General features: G+C 49.9%; 1 protein-coding gene across 1 annotated transcript; it reads right to left on the bottom strand.

The window, feature by feature from the left end:
- Positions 1 to 2,419: 2,419 nt before the first annotated feature.
- Positions 2,420 to 21,631, bottom strand: LOC148222316 (axonemal central pair apparatus protein HYDIN-like). Its single transcript, XM_088172231.1, has 13 exons — positions 21,543 to 21,631; positions 17,793 to 17,985; positions 17,459 to 17,590; positions 16,598 to 16,697; positions 15,256 to 15,374; positions 13,877 to 14,100; positions 10,777 to 10,850; positions 9,021 to 9,253; positions 8,113 to 8,213; positions 6,748 to 6,883; positions 6,135 to 6,299; positions 5,115 to 5,267; positions 2,420 to 2,662 (listed from the first exon to the last, which is right to left on the bottom strand). The coding sequence occupies exons 1-13, from the start codon at positions 21,629 to 21,631 to the stop codon at positions 2,420 to 2,422; spliced, it is 1,962 nt and encodes a 653-aa protein (XP_088028357.1).
- Between the last annotated feature and the right edge of the window lie 357 nt (positions 21,632 to 21,988).

The raw sequence follows: 21,988 nt of genomic DNA, 5'->3' as shown, positions 1-21,988 counted from the left end.
AGGATCCCCACTGGGACCCTGCTTGCTGCAAGAGGCAGTGTTAGGTACCCTGAAAAAGAGGCATTCCCAACATCTTAGAGAGGCTTGGAGATGGCCATATTAAACCAGCTTGGGTGCCGGATGTGTCCCTCAAAGGTTGTACTTCCAAGCCCCAGAGCCAACAAAGGGGCTGGAAGGGAAGAAAGCCCTGGACTGAGGTGGGCAGGAACCCGCTGGCCGTGGTTCCAAGGCAGGGAGCTGTGCCAGGGCACATGTGTGGTACCTGAAAGCCGCAGTTGATCTCCCGCTGGCTTAGGGAGTAGCTGAGGTGTGAGGCCTCCCCAGTCAGCCCCACCTCGTAGGTGGGGCCTCCCTCCACGTGGCACAGTGCTGTGACACTAGCAGTGGTGTTGGGGTGGCCAGAGAAGGTGAAGGAGACTTGCTGTCTCTCTCCTGGCTGCAGCACGCCCGACTGTGGCAGGATACTGAAAGCCTGGAGGACAGGAGAGATTGAGATGTTGAGTGTGGAAATGGATGCAGAAGAGCATCTTGGAGCAAACTGCAGCTATAGCCAGAGGGGCCTATTCCTCAAACACAGCCAGAATCACCCTGATGTCATCCTGCATCCATGCCACTGACCAATGGAGGGACCATGGGGAAAATCTTCTTCCACACTCACAGATCAATGCATTCATTAATCCAGTACATTCAAGTGAACTTGGATGTCTCCTGGCAGTAGAAACTCTCTCGGATGCCCAGCTTGCCTTTAGAAAGCATTTCTTACTGCTTTTAGAAAAGGAAGAGACTCAAAGTGAGAGCTCTTGGAGCTCAGGGATGTCAGCGAAGGACTCCAGCCCAGATCATCTGACTCCTGAGGCTTTTCCCCTCGCTCTCTGACATATATGCTGCATTCTCAAGGTGCTACAGCAAAAGCTCCTGCAAAAATTTCCTATGGACCACCTGATGAGGTCCAGGGGGAGCAATGCCCTCCATAGGTGCTGCACAGCATCCTTGGGCAGCCCTACATGTCCTGCACAGCCTTTCCAACAACCAGTTGTTTCAGCAGCGCTTTGTGATGGGTCTGGAGGGATGTGAGGCCCCTCTGTGTGCAATGCTGAGGGCCACCAATGGGACTGGGAGCTACAGCCCTGCTTGCCACACTGAAAATGTGGAAGAGAGAGATTCCCTCTTACTCTCTCCACTTCGAGGGCACTCTGTGGTACATCCGCGGATAACCTGAATCCCCCCAAACCTAGTGGGACGTAATACTTTTCACAAGTATGTGGCGGCACCTGAAAAACAAGCCATTTTCTATGCTAGGAGGAAGAGACAGCCACTTTGCAAAGTCTCCGTTTGTAAGACAGCTTCAGGGCCACCACTGCAATACCAGCTGTCAGGTGAAAGCAGACACCTGGAAACAGGTGGTCTGGCTGGGTTGGGAAGAGGCTACATGGAGATCAGGACTCATCACAGCTTGCTCTGGGAAGGAAGCTGGAGGTCTTGTCATCATGATGCAGATAAAAGCCTCATCTTACATTGTGAAGAAAACATGGCAAAAAAATCTCACACTCAACACAGGTCTGCAGGATCTCAGCAGTCTTCTCCAAGGAAAACTCTCCTATTTCTCCCTCCCACACACCTCATGTCCAACCACTGGCTCTGCTGCCCAGCCCATTCTCAAGGCACAGGACAGCAGGGCAGCAAAAAGGGAGGTCAGCAAGAGCATTACTTGTTGGTGGTAAGGTGGGGAGGCAACACAAGCAGTAGTGTACAAGAAAATCTACCTCTGCTCCTAAAGACTGGGCAGGATCCCACGATTCTCTCAGGGCTGTGGCTGGGTCCTCCCCATTTCTAATCTTGAAGCGTCTCATTTGAAACGAGTAATCCAAACTCGTTCTCTTCTCCTTTGGTGGCTGGGGTTTGAACTTAGGTGGGTAATGCTCATACCTGGAAAATAACATAGCTATGAACAGGGACCTGCTGTGGGAGGAAGGGACACCTGCACGAGTAGCTCCTGGTCAGGATGCAGCTGCTGGGTGGGTGCTGGTGCCTTGAACTGAGAAATGGTTTGATCCAGCCCTTCTTAATCCAGGCTGGAGCAGGTCTGTTCTAAAGGCAGCCCAGCGATGATGGCACTGAAGTAGCACTGGTGCAGGCAGCTGCAACTGCTTGCATCGAGGGACTACAGAGGACAGGGATTAAAACCTTGTGGGGATGCAAAAAGCACAGTGGGAGAGGAAAAGACAGAGAAGGCAAGCAAAAAGGTGAGATTTGAGTCACCAAGGGGCACACCCGGCCAGTGATGAGCCAGCACAGCCCTCCCAGTGCCCAACGCTAGAAACTCTGCAGCTCTACCAGGTATTTATCAGGAATGTTTCCTTGAGAGCAGTGGAACTGCTCCTTGTTGAGACAGGAGGAGAGGTGGGAGTGGAGAGATCTCCTACCTGAATTGGCATCCCAAGCTGAGCTCTGGGACGAATGGTTTGTCTGTGACAATTTTGGTGCCAGTGCCCACAGCCACCAACATAAATGTGGTCCAAAGGCTGTTCCCAATGAACAGCTGGACAGTGTCAGCAACAAGCCCAGCGTCATCCAGGGTTGCTGTGATAGTCACAGGAATCTTGCCCCTAGTGGGGATCACTCCTTGTCTGGGTTCAATAATGTAGCAGTGGGGTTTGCAAACCTGTAAGACAAGCATAATATGCATGTAGGATGGAAACCATACAGCCTGCTGTCTTGTGCTATATAAGAAAAGGAAAGACTAAAGAGGGGAGGATAAAAATCGTAAAGGCTCAATTTCCCTAAATTTAAGCAGCAGTATCAGGCAACAGCAGAGCTTATACAACCTGTATTTTCCTCTCCTTTAATGGACTCACCTAATTAAGCCAGTTTTACCCGACCCAAAGGACACCTATCCTCAGGAGAGTGTTCCTTTCCCAGTCTTTCTCTGGAGTATGTGTCAAGGAAAGCTGCTTTCTCTCTCCTGGCTTCTTACAAAGGCTTAAGGCCCGAGGAAGCCAGGACTGCTCAAATGCCATTCCAGAAACCACACAGCTGGAGGACACTGCTGAGAGCCTGAAGAATAAGCCTGCAAAGCCAGCTGAGCAATACCCCAACACCAGACTATTCTTTCCCGAGGGGCCATCAGTGCTTCTCAACATCCCCTAAAGGACTGAAGCCCTCACTTCCCACTGATCATCAGAGAGGTGCCCCAGTGCCCTCTGCTTTGGAAAAGTCACCTCTGAATGGTTACAGCCGAGCAGGAAAGCAGGAAGCAGAAGAAAACTGAATGACATGTCATGGGTGGGCATGGCCCACTCTTCCCAAGAACTCTTGTCATCTGCTTTCTCATGGACTTCATGGATTGGGCAAGAGAGCCCCGGGGAGGGGGAAAGGCCTTGCAGCAGCACAGCTGCACAAACACAGCTCTGCAGGTCCAGCCCTGGTACGAGCATGTGAAACCCATCCTTTACATGCCAGGCCCAGCCAGCCAAGGTGCATTGCTCCCTGCAGAGGCTGAAAGCAGAATTTCATTGTGGAGTTAGAGAAAGCTGTCCTGGAAAAATCCCTCACTTTAAGGTTGCATTTATCCCCCAAACAGCTGGAAAAGCAGCAAGAGGAAAAGTTCACGCCCCTCTTCCTTGGCTCAGGAGGCTGAGCCTGGACTCTCCCACACACTCTGATGCTTTATCCACGGACTGAAGTCCACAGTATCAGGTTGTATCCAGCTCCACAAGTTCAACGCACCCAGCATGAAGAAGAACAAACCTCCAGCTCCTCAAAGGTCTCCCCCTCCAAGCAGACATCCCAACCCAGCCCCAGCCCCCATCTACAAGCCCTTCCTGGCTGCACCAGCCCTGCTCCCCATGCCAGGGGAGCAACACCAGCTCCTTCTGCCCTATGCAGCCTCCACATATTAAGCAGCCTTTCTCAGCAGCTGCTCCCCAAAGGTGTGATTTTTCTTAAATGGTTTGCTCCTGTTCCCCCTAGGTTGTAGGTTTAGCCTAAGTTGTACCCTCCTACCCAGGTGTCAATCTTCCCTAAGACCTACCCTTTCTTATAGAATGTTCTCTGTGCCTCCTGCTCCTGAATTGTCAATCCCACATTGTACCTGCCTCTTGTGGAATATTCTTTGCCCCTTTCCCCTGCCAAGCTGTCAATCTCTGCTTGTGCCAACCCCCTGCTTGGAAATCCCCTGCAGAAATCCCCTAATCTTGGAAGCCCCATTTGTTTAAATTGCTCCCTCCCGCTATGTTTCCTCACTGCTTAAAGTACTGGAAACCCTGCCTCGTGCTCCTCCCCAGTCTTCCCCCTCTTGGTTGAGAGTTTGTACCCTCCCCTAGAACCTCCCCTGTAGAAAAGTCCCCCGCACAGGCAGTGTGTGTCTTTTGTCCCTGAGCCCTGCTTGGAATGGATCGCCTGGGATTCCACGCAAAAGTTCCCTCTCTGGTCTTTGCCTCTGTCCTCGGTGCTTCAATGTATCTGTGTGCTGTAGAGAGCAAGCCCAGCTCTACTGCTGTGCAGACCATTGTTGGTCACGGAGCAGCCACTCTCGGCGTGGGCTCAGGAGCTAGCTGGGGAACTCGGGCACCACGTCAGGCACAGAGGTCACAGGCTGTGGGGTGTCTACCCCCACACGGGGCTTTGTGTGGACAGCCCAACTGGCATGACCCACAGGAGATGTGAAAATTGCCTCCTCACGAGCAGCCTGAGGACACACCTCGCACTCGGCTCTCTAGTATTAACAGCAGTTTGGCACAAAGCAAACGTAGATGGAACAGGGAAACCACAGGGAAATCCATGCTCTCTGGGGAGCACAGGACCACAGCTTTCTCCTGATCTCAGAGCTCCAAAAATGTGACACGCACAGCTAAAGACCTTCCCTAAAATTAAGGGAGAACTTGTCAACACAATCCAGACTAATTTCTGCTCCAACATCTCTGCACCTGATTTCACTGGGGGGTGCCCCAGATAAAACCTCCAGAGCCAGGCTCTTCTTGCCTCGCTCAGATGGAATATTGGAGTATCTTGCCTCCTCTCACACAGGGTGATACGGAAATGTTGCATATAAAAACCAAGTCATGGCTGCTTCTGACCAGTCCATTTCCCTGGAAAACAGCCCCCCAGATACTTACTGTCTCTATCCTGAAGTCTCTAGGGACAAGACCTTCATTGAAGAGGCTAAAAGTTTGTGATTTAGGCTGTAGCACTGGGATCCTGCCAAACTCTATCAGCCTTGGAACTGGGTAGATGTCTGCCAGCCGTCCAGTGCTCTGTAATACTACACTCTGTTCCAGGAAGCAGGTGAGAAAGATGTTTTTAACAACCAAAACAAACCACAACACGGAAACCTAAAAAAAGCTTAAACAGCTCAACCCCTCTCAAGTTATTTCTTTAGGGACAGCTACCACTCTCCAGCTGAAATGCTGGGCTTTTGGGGAAAAAAAATGACATACTCATCTCTAAATTAAAAAGGATTAAGGTAAGAGAAACTTTCAAGCTACAAATTATTGATCCCAAGGTAAAAGCTTTGCAAGAAATCTCTGGTTAAGAGCAGGCTACAGTTAAACAACTGGTTATTCTGATGGGGAGAAACCCTCCTCTTTAAGGTAAGCAGCCTGAAAGCAACTGTTTTGTCAAACTTCAGATTCCCTGGCACAGCCGGCACTGCCTGTCCTTCCTGTTGACTGATTTACATGCAGTGCCACAATGGCCCAGGTTCAGATGTTTGGTGTCATCCAGGGAATTTGGCATCATCATTTCCATATGTTGTAATACACGTTTAAATCCTTGCAACTACTCTTCAACTGCCAGCTTTCCCTTCTTTTACAGGAAGCTCAAGGTTCCCAGAAGTCTTTCACATCCTCTTTTGTGCTCAGAGAGAGGAGAAGACATTTTAAAACAGATGTTTCCAAAGTTAATAGCATTTTAAAGGTTAGTCAATTAAAATGACCCTCAATTCCAGCTTAGATGAACTACATTCTGTGTCAGACACTGAGATTACCAGCTGTAATGTAAGGCATGAGCTATTTACACCACCAATCCCTTCTGGCCTCCACAGCAGCCTGTGCCTGTTTTCCCCAGAAGAATCCCTGTACACTTTGCACCCTGGCAGGACGAGTTGCACAAAGGCACACATCTCCCCTCGCACTCACCCGTGGGTTTCTCTCATCCCCGAACACGCCGATAACAACACTGGTGCGATGCTCGCCCAATGTTTGGACTTCGAGTACAACTGGAATCTCTGCAATGCTGTGAGGCTGGACAATCCCACAGGGCTGGGGGCTGGAGTAGAACACAGGAGTGTCCTCCATGCGTTTCTAGAAGGGACAGAATCAAATGCAATTTCAGAGAGACCTCTGAAGAAACTTTATAAACTCCTTAACATCCACCATAACAGCAACTGACACACATTTTTAAAAATCCCCAGGACAAAGGTAAAAGGCACAAAGAAGATGCAAGAATTGTAGGCTTAGCATTCTCAGGGCTCCTGCAAGGAGGCTGCCAGCACAGGCATTGGTGTCTGGGCTGGCAGCAGCTTTTCACAACCCTCTAAGATCTCCCACAAGAAAACTCCCTGCAGACTAGAACATAAACTGTTTCTTCAGGAGGTTAAACTTCATCCTAAAGTTTGCATTCATGTAGGATCCTGTTCTCAGCAGATCTTTAAGACTGAATAGAAACCAGCAAGGTCTTATCCAAACCCTTTTTCCCCCTAATAATCTCCTCAGTCATCTTTGCGACGAGGAGGTGGATGCGATGCCAAACCTGGGGAACAAGCCCGTAGCAGCCAGGAAGGTCGGTGTCATTCACAACGAGGAACTTCCTCTCATATGGCACCTTCGGGCGGCACTCATCGTACAGCAGCATGTGGGGGTACACTCGCAGCTCAGGAACGAGACATCTGGGCAGAGATGACCCCAAGAGAATCAGAGATACTGAGGGAACGGAGAACGTTTACCCCCGAAGATTGTGAAATGGAGCATAATACATTTGTCACTGTCAAACAGACATTTAACAGCCCTACAGTGATCAATTGCCTTCAAAGTCTTCCCACTCAAACATGTCTTGTCAAGGAGGGGCAAACCCTGAGAGGCAGCAGCCAGAGGCTGCCAAGTGCCCTAGGCAGAGCACTTTGTCCCACAGCTGCCTCAGCCCCTCCTTTACCCAAGAAGGCTTGCAAGGACTCCTGTAACAGTCCCAGTGATCCATGAGCTCTGAGGGAGCCTTCCCAAAAAGGATCAGTGCTCACTAAGGCTCAAGGAACACACAACTAGTGTGTCAGTAGAAATGACTCCCTTCTCTCCCATGGCACTGTTGCCCTGCCTGAGAACTCAGCTGTTTGCCCCAGCCTTGGAGGGCTCAGCACACCACCTGCCCTACAGAATGGGTGATCACCCCCTCCCAGTTCCTACAGCTCTCTCAGTCCCTCACAGGTCCATGCACTGCCTGTCCCCAATTTTACACCTGCTTAACGAAACTGCAGCCCAGGCACTGACTGGATGGCTCTGCCTGGGAGAGGGAAGAGCACCAGGGAACTGCATCCCTCTTGTCATAAACTGATGCTCACAGTGGCATAGCAAGATAGAATTTGGCTGCAGCAAGAACAAGTTTTGGTTTAAGTCTGAGAACATTAAAGCTTCAACATGGGAAGCAGAGGGAAGGAGAAAAACGAGAGCTGGCCTGCCACATCAAGGGCTGTTTATCCCTCGTAAGATCTTGCCCTCACCACTCTTGCTGTGAGCCACTTCCCCGCTGTCACGTGCCCTCATGAACAGAAGCAGACCCTGACTCTCAGCAGCTGCTTGGTGTGTCCCAAAGCAATGCAGGGTGGTTGCAAGCCAGCACAACTCCACCTCTTGCAGGAAGAAGGAGAGGAGGCCCTCGGGAAATTTGTTGCACCTCAAGCACCAAAAACCAGGCCAAGAAATTATATCATTCCTGGTCCCTTTAGAAAAAGGCCCAGGACCGTGCTGGGCTGTGAGCAGCGGTGCTTTTCACCACAGGCTGCTTTCCAAGCACTGCTGTTCTCACATGCAGCTGGGCAGAACATGAGGCCATTAAACATGGGAGCTGAGCCAGCAAACCCTGGTCAAGGCAGTGTGCTGGGGGAGGCCAGGGAAGTGCTGGTACCTGGCCGTGATGCTCAGTGATGCCACTCCACTGCCAAAACCCTCCAGGTCCACCAGCATTCTCCGGTAGAATTCCATCACGGTGTTGGAACACAGGGTCACCTGGTGGAAGAGAAGAGCAGTGAATTCTTCCTTTAAAAAGCTCATTACCCACATGTGATATTCTCCAGTTCTTGTTGCATGATAAGGAAAGGGAGGATTTGGCCTTAATTCTTCTGCTGGTCCATGTGTAGAGCACAGTCTGTGAGAGTAACAAAAGCTTTCTGGCAATACCAGATTTGATCAACACACCTTGCTATCAGGGTCAGCTAAATGAAAACATTAGACTAAAGCTTTCCACACCACTGTATTCAAATTAAGGCGCCAATTTTTCATCTAACTACAATGACGTAAATGCAGAGGAAATCTGCTGACTTGCACAGAATGAGCTTTACAGCAGGAAGCTGAGGGCAAAGGGTGGCCAAGCAAGTGCTGGGCAGTTCGTAGCTGCAGAATGTTTTGTCTCTTCTGGAGATCCCTGCAGGGAACACAAATCATTCTGCTCCCCAGGACAGCAGAAGCCAAACCAAGAACAAAAGGAAACTGCTTTATACAATGGCATCTCTCTAGCTGCCACCCTCTGTCCTCATCCTTCCTCTGCCCATTTGCAATCAAAGAAATTACTCTCAAAACCCCAAGAATGGCTTCAGTACTTGACTATATGGTATGTGATCTCGGCATATGGTTTTGGAAACCAAACAGTGCTCCTTGAGGAATATCCCGAGTAAGGCAGCTAACAGAGGCCTCAGGCCAGTGCAGATCTCTTCCTCACACAATGCTCAAAGCTGGCAGCAGAGCTAAAGCCCTCCCACACTGCAGTGAAGCTTCAGCCCTGGTGCTGAAGCACGTATTGCTGGACTCTTCCCATACCTCGATATCCTGGTGTCCCTGGGGAGGGATGGTCCCTTGTTTGGGATTCATTGTAAACTCCCTTGGCTCCACATAAAAATGAATTCCTTCTGTCCAGGATGGGTCGCTGTCGTTGCGTATTTGGTCAAAGCTACTAACAGCAGGCTGCGTGCCGTCGTCAGACATGCGGAGCTTGAAGCTCAGGGGCACTGGGGAGGGGTTAGTGAGGCGGCAGGTCTTGGTGGAGGGAAAGCCTAGGAAAAGGACACAAATATCCATTTAGGCACCAGTTATGTCACGACTCTTGGTGGGAATATCCTGCTAGGATAAAAGTGTGATTGGGGTTTAGCTCCTTATTATCTGAACCACAGCTCACCAAAGAAGCTGCATGAGAAATTAATTGTCACTTAGCTCTCTTTGACACTGATTGCAGACTGCAGTCTTGAAAATGCCCAGTCTTAGCCCTGCTGAACACTGCAAGCTTCTCTCTTTCTGATGGAGAGGAGCTCCCTCACCTGCCCCAAATCAGCATGAGTTATTTGTCACTGATGAGTATGCACCCAGACCGAGCATTTACTCTGAAAATTCAAGCTGTAAAATTCCCTGTTAAGTCTGCCAACACTCCCACCATTTTCAAGAGATATAAACAGCGAGTTGTCATTGAGAGAAGCTACAGCAAAAGAACGAGGATGGAATCAGGAACTAGAACGTGATGCAAAGCACCCTACTGCAGTTTCTCTCTGCAGGATCCTTAAGGTATCTCTTGGTTTGGGCCAAACAGACAAAGCACGTGACGGCTCAGAGTTCACTCAGCTGGAGGCAAACGTGAGCCTTGCTTCGAGATTAGCAATCAGGAGCCATGTCCCATCTCACCCAACAAACAGGGACATCATACCCATGCTGTTCACTGTGATTGCTGCCTGCAAGGTTTTATTCTGCTTTAGCACTGAGATTTGCTTTCCATACTGGAAAGCCAGAGATAGAGCCACGTATGGTGCGGTGTGGAGGCCCAGGGGCCTGCCAGGGAGATACCAATCTCCATGCCCTGGAAGGACAGGCATGCCTAAAGGGCATTTAACTCAGGACAACAAAAAGGGTTTCTCCCCACAGTTCTTTGCTCCTCTATGTTAATGTACATATACATATATACATATGCACATATGTACACATGTACATATACAGTTATGTCATCCCTAACGCCCTCCCCAGTTCTGGGGAAATTCTCCATTCCCTGTTTAGCCATTGCCTCAAATTTTCCACAGTGTTCCACCCCCGTTTCCTTATTGGTTGTTGCCCTTTGCCCCACCTTTGTACCGTCCCTGTGTTCTCAGCCCATTGGACCCTCGTGTTCTAGTCTGTCCCTTCTTGCCTTAAGCATTGAATCTCCTTTGTTCTGGCTCTACTGCTCCTGGACCCCTTTAGTGTGTGGCCACAATAAACCTCCATCAGAACTCCATGCAGAAGACCCCTCTCGTCTTTTCTCCATCAGCTCCTTTCTGCTAGCTGTGGCTGTGTGGGGGTCATCTTTCTATTCCGGGAAGATTCCCGCCTTCCTTGGCAGACAGCTGTCTTTTAAACCAGGACAGAGACACCAGAAAATACTCCCTTTCTATTCCTTGGTACTCTTTGATCTCACAATGGCACCAGCAGCCCTGGAGTTCACACCCTGAAGAGGCTGCTGTGGCAGAACATGAGTGATGGATGCTTTCATGTTCAAATGGTCCATTTTGGAATGCACAGATCCCTCACGCTGTGCCCAAGCCCAGGGAACACTCACCAAAGGAAATGTCACCGAAGTCGAGCTCATTGACATTGAAGTGTAAAGTTGGTTCAGGTTCAGAGACACATCCCCTGCGATGAGTAGGACAGAGGAGGAAATGAATTGGTTAAAGGGAATTGCAAAGTGTCTGGCTATCGTGGCTTGGGGCATAAAACCTGGTCAGGGGCACTGTGGGTTTCAAATCAACACACCACCACGTGCTCAGCACAGTGTCCACGTGGACAGGAGGCAGATAAAGCCCAGTGGCATGCAACCAACAGCCACTGATGGGGCTTTGGCCACAGGGCAGGCAGGAAAAGTCCCCGAGTTGTTGGTAGTCCCATGAAGGACCCTGAAAACACACTCAGACATGGCTCCATGCCTTAGTTTCCCCATCTGTAATGTGATGCACATAAAGGTGTGTAAGAGTTGGTCTGGAATTTTTCCCTCATACGCCTCACGACTGTCGCAAGGGCAGAGGCTAAGGCCCCGAGGACTCCCACCCGCTTCTGGACAGGAGTTCTGGCCTGGTCGAGGTGGATGCTTGCCAAGTGATTGTTTGTGTGTGTGCTGTCCACGGTACAATGCTTTTGAGCAGGCTCTAACTGAAAACTGCATGTTCTGTATGCCTGCACCTGCTTCTCAGAGCACCTCACAATGGCCCACAAATCTCCCCACCTCTTGGCCGGACACCACTCCCTTTGGAAAAAGACTATAAAAAGTGACTGTCTGAAGAAGATTTTTGAGAAGTCCCTGCAGAAGACACGTCTATTGGCCGGACCACGAGGATGCGTCTCATCTGTTGGTAGCTGTTCCCCCATTCCCCTCTTTCTCTCTCTCTCCCTTTACTTTGTTTCCTTTTATATTTCCCCCCTCTATTGCAAACACTGAGTAGTTGGCACTCAATAAAAGTGCACTGTTTTGAGTAAACTGGTTGTTGTCCCCTGTTGTGTCTTCTGCACCCCTGAGATCACATGAAGCAGCAGGACTCCCGCCTGTATTAACAGTGGATTGTGACAAAGTGTCCCTACAAACTTCTGTAACCAGCCTTTCCTGCTTTGCTACTTCTTAGCTGCAACTGCTGTTCCATGGAGGAGCTTTCTCAGGAGATTTTGACCCACACAATCATTACAGAGTTTTGAGACATGAAAACCCAAGCATTCTCTGAAAACAGCAGCAACAGTTCTACACAGTCAACAGGTGAATTCTAGAGGAAAGTATGGAGGCTCAAGAGTCTGCCCCTGGGGCTGGAACACCAGCTCTGGAGGGGCAGAAGAAGGCAAGGAGAAACAGCACTCTAAGCTTATGGTGAGAAGTTCCTCCCTCCCATAGGCCTTTGCAGGCACATGTTAATGTCTTAAGTTCTATCGGTTTGTACAGTTGTTCCACCCCTATTCAGCCCCTGTTCACCTTATTTGTATTCCTCCTAGAATGTTCTCCCCTTTCCTGATCTCTGTTGGCTCTGATTTGCTGCAGTGCTCCACCCCTGTTATTCTTTTGGTTCCCCTGCTTGGCTGTCGCTCCTCTGCACCAATTTTCCCTGTCCCCATTGGACCTTGACCCTCAGACCTGCCTCTTTCATCCCATATTTAACCCTGTGCCCTCAACCCAGTTTTGTCTTTGTCCTTGGACTGCCTTCAAGACCCAAGAAACCTTCCCTCAGATTTCCATGCCAAGACCCATCCTTTGCCTGTTTTCTCAGCTACTTTTTGTTTTTAGCAAGCGTGCTCTGGGCTCCAAAAGCACAGGCCGTTCTCAGAGGAACCCAGTGAGGTGCACCAGTTCAGGACAGGACCATCTTGTCACCAGTGCACCAGCTGGCACAGCCAAGAGCAATAGGACATGCATGTCCTGAATCTACCACACCACCTCACTGTCCTTGATCTCAGCAGACTCCAAAAGTCACCAACATCCGCTGAAATGAGCACTTGAAGCTGCACAACACTCACGAGTTTATTTCATGCTTGATGCCAATCAATGCCTACTCTGCCTTTTGGTTAAAAATCAAGGACCAGTGAACTGTGCCTTCTGTTGTGTTTACAGGACTGCCACTGGCTCTGCTCTACACATCTCAACAAGAGACACCTGCCCTTGCTCAAGGACAAAGCTGCTTATGCAATAACATCCCATGACCAGTTTGGGGGAGGGACAGAGGAGAATCAATTATTTGATGGTGAAAGGTTCCCTCTCGATTCCCAAAATAGAAAAGCAGTACTTCTCCTCCAAAAACAAAGCCAGCATAATTGTTTCTCTACTATGGACAGACCTACTCACCGCTTTTCTCTTGCTAAGCAATAACTTTCTTGTTCTTTTTTATCCATCTCCCTTATATTATTGGTATAATCGACTGCAGATTGCTTTCATTTCTTTACTGCCTTGAGTCAGGGCCTCCCAACTGCAGCAGATAGCTCCAAAGCTCCAGAGCAGCCAGCATCAGCTTTCCTGCTTACACTACATCATGCTACCAGCACATGGCTCAGGCTAGCAGGGACAAGCCCCTCATGCTGCTGTGGTCCTGAGACTGAGCTCTGCCTCCCCTGTTATCACCCCTTCTCCCTTTTGCTGGGCCAGGATTATCTCTTGCAATGGTACCAGCCTACAGGATAATGCCCATGGGATCAGCCCTTTCCTGGCTGTAGAAAGGAGGCACCAGAGCACTCTCTGCACAGGAGTTGGGAGCACAGCCTGTCCCCCACAGCATGGCCATGACAGGTGAGGTGAGGCTGCTGCTGCCCGTTTGGGATGGATTCTTAAGGGAAGTTTTAAAAATCACTGCTGCTGGTGCCAAATCACCCAGGCTGGCCCATCTCCAACGCCCTCGGGGCCTTGCTGGGTGTTCAGGTGGGACATCCCAGAGCAGCTACTGCCCAAAGCTGATCCATCCCACTGCCTGCCACGGCCCAAGGCAGAGGGAGATTCCTGCAGGGAGGAGTCATTCCAGCTCCCAGGTACGACACATGGCAGCACGCACCCCCACATGAAGGCAATGCCAGGATCAGAGCAGAGATTAAGGCCTCAGGCAAGACCTTTTTTTTTCTGCTCAACCCCAAAATGAGGCAGGTGGGGGATGTCGCAGAGACAGCTGCAGATGTGCCCACCAAGTTCCCAGAGCCCTTACTTGATTGTCAGGATTGCAGACGTAGGAGATCCAGCCACGGAGAACTGGAATTCTTCCTCAAACCTCCCTGCTACGGTGGCATTGAAGGAGATCTGGATGGTCTGGATCCCACCTGGTGCAATGATGCCCTCCTCAGGTGCAAATTTGAAGCAGTAGCCCACGTTTGCAGTTGTCTGGATATAGGTGAAGGGAGCATCAATAGCTCCATGGTTCATCAGTGTCACCTGCAGCAGCAAGAAAATAAAATGGAAATACATGTGGAATCTTCCCTTGGTGTGAGTTACTGTCTAATGATGCAACTAACACCCAGGAAAGGCAGAAGATGCTTTGTGCTGCTGAATGGCAGAAGTCAAAAAAATACAACAGGACAAGTTCTGCCTTTGGGTTTTCATGCAAAGCAGTGGTAACTCCACATAACTGGAATCACCCTGGGGTTATCCCATGGACACAGAGCAGTCCACCTCTGGTCAGCATCACCAAGCTCATTCAGACCTGGCCCTGAGAGCAATGTGGGGTGATTGCAGCTGCACAGTGAATCACCACAGAGCTGCTGCTGCCCCAGCTAGCACAGCTCCAGCAGTACCATCAACTTATTCACCTTTTCCCATATCATGAAAACAATACATTGATAATGAGGCATGAGCATCCATATGTATAGACAGCACCATCTTTTGGTAAGAAAACTCAGCATGTCTTTCCACATCCAGGCTCTTGAAAGTGTCTGGCATGATGTAGTGCCTCATTTTTAAGCTCTTTCAGTTGCTGTTTTTTTTTCTCTTGCAAACTTGACACTATTGAGGGGGAGGCAAATAGGTAGAAAAATCCTTTGCTTTATTCCCAGGGACAGTCTTCTCTTTCTACAGTCAGAGATGCACCAAGGCTGAAGTGAGGGACTGGTCAGCAAGGGGAAGAACTCCCAAGGCCTTTGTAAGGGCCAGCACTGAGCCAGGAGGCTGGATGGCTTTCCTGTGACTTCCAGGAATAAGCAGGAGACACTTGACTGAAAATTGTTTGCCATGGACTGAAGATCAAACGTGGCCAGTTTGTTCCAGCTGCTTCTGAAGAGCTCAGTACAAAGGTGCCTTGTGTCTGGAGCTGCCACAAAAGCCTCTGAACAAGCAGCTTTTTGACCCAGTGTTGCTTTCATGTGTCAAGCGCTTTTGCAGGAAGCCTCCCAGCTGATCCCCAAGGAAGGCTGCCCAAAAGCAGGGATTGGCGTTTCATGAACAACAGACACACCTTTGTGACCCCCCAGATTTGACCAGAACGTCAAATATCCCCTGCTCACAACTGCCCAGGTTGGCAGGAATTCCACAGGTCCACCAGGCTTGCTGCTGCCTCAGGAGCCATCAGGATCCATCCCAAGCCCTGCTGCTCACCTCACAGACGTAGGTGGTGTTGACAAAAATGTTCCCAAGGTTCAGTGCACGACAGCTGAGTTCAACCAAGGGTCCTTGGCCTTGCCCTCTGAGGCGCAGGGGCAGCCTGCTCTCACGGCCTGCGGAGAGATGTCCATTTCAGTACAAAAATTCCCTCTGTTATACTGTATTTTCAAGGCTGCCTCAATGCCAGTCCCTGACTCTGAGACGGATGCAACCAACTCCTGATGCTGCAGGAGAAGATATGGACCCTTCTCGTCTCTCAGGAGATATCCCCTGGGGCTGACTTCCAATTTCTAACCCATTCCTTGGGCTGCTTTCCAATTTTAGCCACCAGTTTGCTGAGTTTGAAACATCTCTGATGTCTTGTAGTGACAGGCCAAGAAGTCATGGGTAAAATGGAAAGAAAGAAAATTTAGGTTAGATAATAGAACACATTTTTTTACTGTGTGGTTGGTGAGACACTGGAGCAGGTTCCCAGGGGAGTTGTGGAGGTTCCAGCCCTGAAGTGTTCAAAGCCAGGCTGGATGGGGCTTGGAGCTACCTGGTCTAGTGGGAGGTGTCCCTGCCCATGGCAGGCCTTGGCACTAGACGATCTTTAAGGTCCATTCCACCTTTAACATACTATGATTCTATGGTTTCCTTCCCATGCACTTAGAGGAGATTTGAAATCCATTCGCCGAAGGCACAAAGCTCATAAAGAGTTTGGCAATTGCCAAACTACCTGGCCCAGTAGCACAGGATTTTGTTGCCAAAGTCCTCAACTTCTGACACTCAGCACTGTGTTCTATTTCCACAGCCAGAGCTGCCAGGGGACAATTCCCACACAGGGACAGAAGGAGCTGCTGGCCAAGGGTGGTCCTTCTACAAACACCCTGGGCTCAGTGGGGCTCAGCCACCTCTGGTCTGGTGGTGTCTGGGCAGTGGGATGTGATCCAGGGTCAGGGAGCACATTTCTAACTCAGCTCCTTCCCTCTGATGATGGATCCATGTCACCTGGAGCCATCCTGGAGGTCAGTGGTCTAGAGGGACTTAGTGCTGGTTCACTAAAGCTGTTCTGCTCTCTAGCTCTTTGGCCTTTGTGGAAATGCTGGCAAAGTCACAGCATGAAAACTTTTCCCTGCACTGCCTGCGTTGTTGTGGGATCAGTAACCCAGACACAGGTGTTCTGAGCCCTGGCCTTGCACGAGAGACTCCATGGAAGCTGCAGGGACAGTGGGGATGTGCCAGCACTGCCCTGCTGACCAGGGACTCTTCCCAGCAGCTACAGGGGAGCCCAGCGGGCTCGGCCTTGCACCATGGCTTCACTGTGGGTGAGAGAAGCAGGGGAAAGGAGCTGTACCTGAGATGCTGCAGTAAGCCACACTTAGATACCCTAGTGCTTCTAGGGGTTTAAAGGTCACCTTGATTTCGGCCGAACAATTCGGCTTGATCTCTCCCTCCTAAATCAGAAAGAGACAGCAAAGCATTAATCTTCAAACTTCGCATTTCTTGTTTTCAACCACAGTCCCGTAAGCCTTTATTTAGAGCATCAATGATGAGTGAACAACACAAGGAGCCCTAGGAAACACTTCAAACCCCAGCTCAACACACTGCTGGAAGCTCTTAATGCTCAGCTGATCAGCTCCCACTCTCCACAACATTCCTACTGCTCTGACACAGGCTCTTGGTCACATCATGCTGCTGTCAGCTACAGTGGTATGCAACTGCCATTGTGCACTGGTGGCTCTTCTCAAGAAGAGAACCCTTCCTTGGAAATAAAAATATTAGTTTAACCTGTTTTGAAAGAAAGCAGACGTTAGGATTATTCTAGGTTTTACTCCAAGATGAGAAGGGATTTTGCACTGTGCAGCCACCAGGCATTCCTCATCTCTCACAATACCAATACTCAGAATCAAGGCTCTGGTTGATGGGAGGACTTGGGGGGTTTGCTTGCATAAACAGAAAAGAAAAAGTTTTCTGTCCCTGTGTGCAAGAGAATTCAAGAGGCCCATTTCAACCTTCCACCTTTGTGTCCAGGCTTACAGATGACACTGGAAGGGAGACTCAGAAATAGTGCAAGTCATGGTTACAGGAAGGGATTGGCATTTCTGTGATGAACCTTGGGCTGAATTTGGCCTCCTTTTCCCAGTGACCCAACGCATGCTTCAGGTCAATATGTGAACTGGCAGTGCTCCAACAGCCTGTGCTAAACCCCACGCACCACGTGCCGGGGGAGCCCCTGCCTACAATAACTGCTCCCTGTGGACACTGCAAGGACACGCACCGAGTGCCCTTGAGCTCGAGCCCTGGCAGCAGAGCTCGGCTTTGTCAGGCTCCCAGTCTTGCCTTGAGCCTGCAGGGCAGAAATGCTTTTAGCAGGGAGCTCTGCAGCCGCACACAGAAACTCCATGACTTCCCTCTCAGCACATGGAGCCAGCTGAGGATCTGCCGAGTGACCGCAGCCGGCAGGATGGGGGCGGGGGAGGATGGGTGGGAGGAGGAAGAGGAGGAGAAGGAGGAAGAGGAGGAAGATTCGGTTCTCAGCGATCACTTACCATTGGCTCAATGGAAAAAATGTCATCAGAGAAGAGCATGGGGTCTTCTTGCACCTTTTCCATCTCCTCCTGGACCATGTAGCTCAGGAGGGCAGTGTGATCTTCACTAGAGCCTTCCTCCTGCTCTGTATCTTCCTCCTCGATGAAGTTGTCCGGTGGCACCTCTTTCAGTGGCTGCAGCAAATAGCACTGCCTGCAGCCACAGGGAGAGACAAAGCCAGCAGGTTGTTTAATAAGCCACATACTTGCAGAGAGAAGTGTGAGTGCAGGAGAGCAAAGCACCTGGGGAGGAGGAGCAGCAGCAGCTCCCCAGCAAGGGCTGACCACAAGCCATGGGGGTCCCAAATGGATCAGAGGATAACTTGTCCACTAGCAGAGCAGGTAGTTTTACTCCACACCTGCTAGCTCAGGAGAGTTTTGGAAAGCCAGCATCCCTCAGGAGAACCTCCTGGCTCAAAGCCTCTGCCAAAACTGAGGGAGAATCCACCAGTCACCTCAACTGGCTTTTCCTACCACTGAGCTGCTCGGGGGAGGCAGATAAAGATCACGGAGCACTGCAGGACTTTCCCGGGAAGGGGAGACGATGCTGGGTTGCAGCTATGTGTTACCAGCATCATCACTCTTTGTTTCTTCCATTTTGGACCTGCCCCCGTTCCCTGCTCTGTCTTTCACAAGAGCATCCCAGAGCACTTCCAAAGGAAATGGATGAATTCAGGCACTGCATCCCTTCAGTGACATTCAGGGTTTTATATGCATGAAAAGAGAGGCTCTGAGAGGGGGTGAGACTTGGTTGTGCAGGAGGGAGACAGCAAACTCCTGGAGAGACCTTTTCATGATCCAGAGCTTTTTGAGTCCCATCCCAGTACATGGTAGTAGAATGTCCTGAGAGGGAAAGGATCCTGCACTATCTCCTCTCATAAACAAGTCCTCTCTGCTCTGCGATCCCAAAAGCTTCTGTGACAGCAGGACAGTGGCTTTGGAGCTAAAACCATCCCTAAGACTGGAAGTCAGGAAGAACAAAATGTCCTTGTGACAGTCTAACTGGCATGAAGACAGATGTAATTGGGAAAAAACCCACAAAACCAAAACCAGTTGGAAGTTGACCTTGAGGAAACCTAGTTGCTTCTGAGGGGAAAACAGATCACCTGGGGTCCAGGCAAGTGGGAAAAATGGAAATAAGCAGCCCAGGGAAGTAGCCAGAGAAGGTAATGGGATTTTCTTTTAACACAGAGAGCTTGTATGGAAGTCAGACACTGTGTAAGTAGATAGAGAACAGTGCAGAACCAAGAAACCCAGGGCACTAAAGGACCCTCTCTCCAGCCATTCGATCTCCCGGTCCTTTGCAGGCAATTTAAAATGGCTCTGGGGAGTGCGAGAGACCTGGCCCGAAGGAAACAGAGGCTTGCCACGGCAATTTGGGCACGGTAGTTTTGCACAGAAGTTTTCACACGGGAGTTTTGGCACAGCTATTTTGGCACAGCAGTTTGGCACAGCAGTTTTGTTGGCACAGCAGTTTGCTCGGTGTTGTTTCAGTTTCTGCACAGCAGCTCACACAAACAGCCTGAGCAGAAAGGGAGCAGCCACCCACCCTCCTTGTGTAGTGAGTTGTGTCTTTTGGCTTGTTGTGAGGTGATTGCATGTTTTTTTACTTTCTTTCCTCTTTCTGCCTTTTTTTTTTTCCCAGCAATGGTTTACAAATTGACGTTTCTTCCACCCACTGCCCACCTCACCTGGGCTACCGGCTAGCTCCGGGAAGCCTACGTCGGTGAGTGGCCCCTCCCCGGCACCACTCCGGGAGCCGAAGAAGGGGTGTAGCAACAGCTACGCCTGGGCGAGTCGTCAGGGAGGGATAAAGAGTCGCAGGAGAGACCTTTTACGGTTCTGGGGGAAGGGATTTATTGAAGGAAAAGATAACAAGGCCAGAGGTGGGGAGGGGGAACCGCAAAAGGCAGTTAGAATGGTTTCTACACCGGCTTAAGTACGGGGGAGGAGCAAGGTGAAGGCACAAAACTCTGGCCAATAACGGGTAACGGGGGGAGGTACAGAAGGCGGGGAAAGGGGTACCTTGAGCCAATAAGGCAAACCGAGGGTGGGGATACATACAATACAACCAATCATGAATGCAAGAGGGAATGATTGACACAGAAACTTCTAGAACAAAGGGAGGGGCTACAAAGGACTGACATGCCGTGGGGCAGGGTTTAGGGTGAGGGACAGGGAAGGTTCCAGATAAAGGGGAGGGGTTTAGGATGACTGACTGGGACAAGGGCGGGAAAGGGAAAAACCATTATGCACTTAACTTAGGGGAAAGAAACTGAGATGAACCATCAACACAGAAGGAAAATTAACATTAAACAACATACCACAACAACAAATGATTAAAAGCCATTTATGCTGCCAGCAAGAGTGTACTAACTCAAACAGAACCCCCCAGGAAGGACACAGCTGTCCAGGGCCCTGGCTGCAGGGAGGGTCTGAGCCTGGTGTTAGTATCAGAGGATAGTGCAAGAGACACCTGCGTGCAGTGTGAGCAGGTGAATGATCTGCTCTGTCTGGTGGCAGAGCTCAAGGAAGAAGTGCAAAGGCTGAGGAGCATTAGGGAGAGTGAAACAGAAATTAACTGGTGGAGTTACACCCTTCCAACCCTGAGAGAAGCTCACTGGAGTCTGAGGAGCTCTGCCCTTCTTGCGATCAGGCAGAAAGAGGACACCTAGGAGACGGTGGGGAATGGAAATGTGTCTCTGCTAGGGAGATAAGAAAATTCCATCCTGACCCCCATCACCTCCCCAGGTGCCCTGACAGGATTGGTATGAGGCCCTGTATCCAGAGGGTCAGGCAGATGGCACTAAGGAAAAAATTCTGTCTGGAAAGTCTCCCAGTTGCTCTTCATCTGCCAGACAGATCACAGCCTCAAGTATTAAGAAGAAAAGAAGGGTAGTGGTAGTAGGTGACTCCCCTGTAAGGGGAACTGAGAGCCCTGTGTATCAACTGGATTCATTCCACAGGGGAGTCTGCTGCCTCCCTGGGGTCTAGGAACTAGATAGCACCAGGAAATTCCCTAATAACTAATGAACTTCATCTGCTCACCACTGTCTCTGGGGCGCAGTGACCATGAAATAATAGAGTTCTCAATATTTGGTGAAACAAGGAAGGGGCATCAACAAAACTTCCACTCTGGACTTCTGGAGGGCAGACTTCAGCCTGTTCAAGAGACTGGTTTGGAGAGTGTCTTGGGAAACAGCCCTTAAAAACAAAGGGGTCCAGGAAGGATGGACATACTTCAAGAAAGAAGTCTTGAAGGCACAGGAGCAGACTGTCCCTGTGTGCTGAAAGACGAGCTGACAGGCAAGACAGCTAGCCTGGATGAGCAAGCAGCTTTTGAAGGAACTAAGGGGAAAAAAAAAAACAAAAAAAAAAAGAAAGAGGAAAGAGGGGCTGGCAAGTCATGAAATGTTTAAGGATGTTGCCAGGTCATGTAGAAGAAGATTAGAGAGGCAAAAGCCCAATTAGAACTTGCGGAAATCCAGTCATTGCAATCAACCTTTCCTTCCCAAAATGCCATCCTTGGTTGGAATAGACATGGAACTGCAATGCTAAGTGCTGAGCTCCTGAAGCCTAGGACACACACCCTAGTGCCAGAGATGGTTTACTTGGCCTAAACCATTCAAAAGCACCAACACCCCCCTGAGGCCATATGTTAGTTTTAGTCTTGGGCCATGTATCTGACTGAAATGCATTTTTCAAACCAACCTCCTCTTCTCTTCATTCTCATCTTCCTCAGTAGGAAAAGTCTTCCACTGGAAGTAGGCTGTGATGTTACTCCTGTTCTCAATGAACATGGTTGTATAGTTTGACGTGTTGATAAAAGTCTTCCCAATCTTCATGGAATATGTGCTCAACCCAATGTTGGCATCTACAGCTTCTCCGTGAAGGTTTGTCTGGATGCTTTTTTCACCTGGAACAAAGCAATGAGGAGTCTTTGCTCAGCTCACTTGCTGATGGAAGCACAAGGAGCAGAGCAAACAACAGGTTGCACTAGAAAGTGTCACAGCTTTTAGCTGTATTAGCAGTTCCATGGATCAGTACATTTGTCACATCCTGACAGCTCTGTATGTACGGCGTGAGGATGTCCTGGGCACCTCCCTAAACACCTTATTTCTGAGTGTGTTTGTAGAGATTTGGCCCCAAGCTGACAG

Source organism: Sturnus vulgaris, chromosome 12 (assembly GCF_052056855.1).
Source record: "Sturnus vulgaris isolate bStuVul1 chromosome 12, bStuVul1.hap1, whole genome shotgun sequence".
NCBI lineage: Eukaryota > Metazoa > Chordata > Aves > Passeriformes > Sturnidae > Sturnus > Sturnus vulgaris.
This window is presented reverse-complemented; position numbering and strand designations above follow the sequence as displayed.

Coding starts and splice junctions, on each gene's coding strand:
- LOC148222316 (XM_088172231.1), bottom strand. CDS start 21,631: ATGTTCATTGAGAACAGGAGTAACATCACAGCCTACTTCCAGTGGAAG. Junction 6,300..6,747: donor GCTACGGGCTTGTTCCCCAG/GTTTGGCATCGC, acceptor TGTCCCTTCTAG/AAACGCATGGAGGACACTCC. Junction 5,268..6,134: donor GGGATGAGAGAAACCCACGG/GTGAGTGCGAGG, acceptor TTCCTGGAACAG/AGTGTAGTATTACAGAGCAC.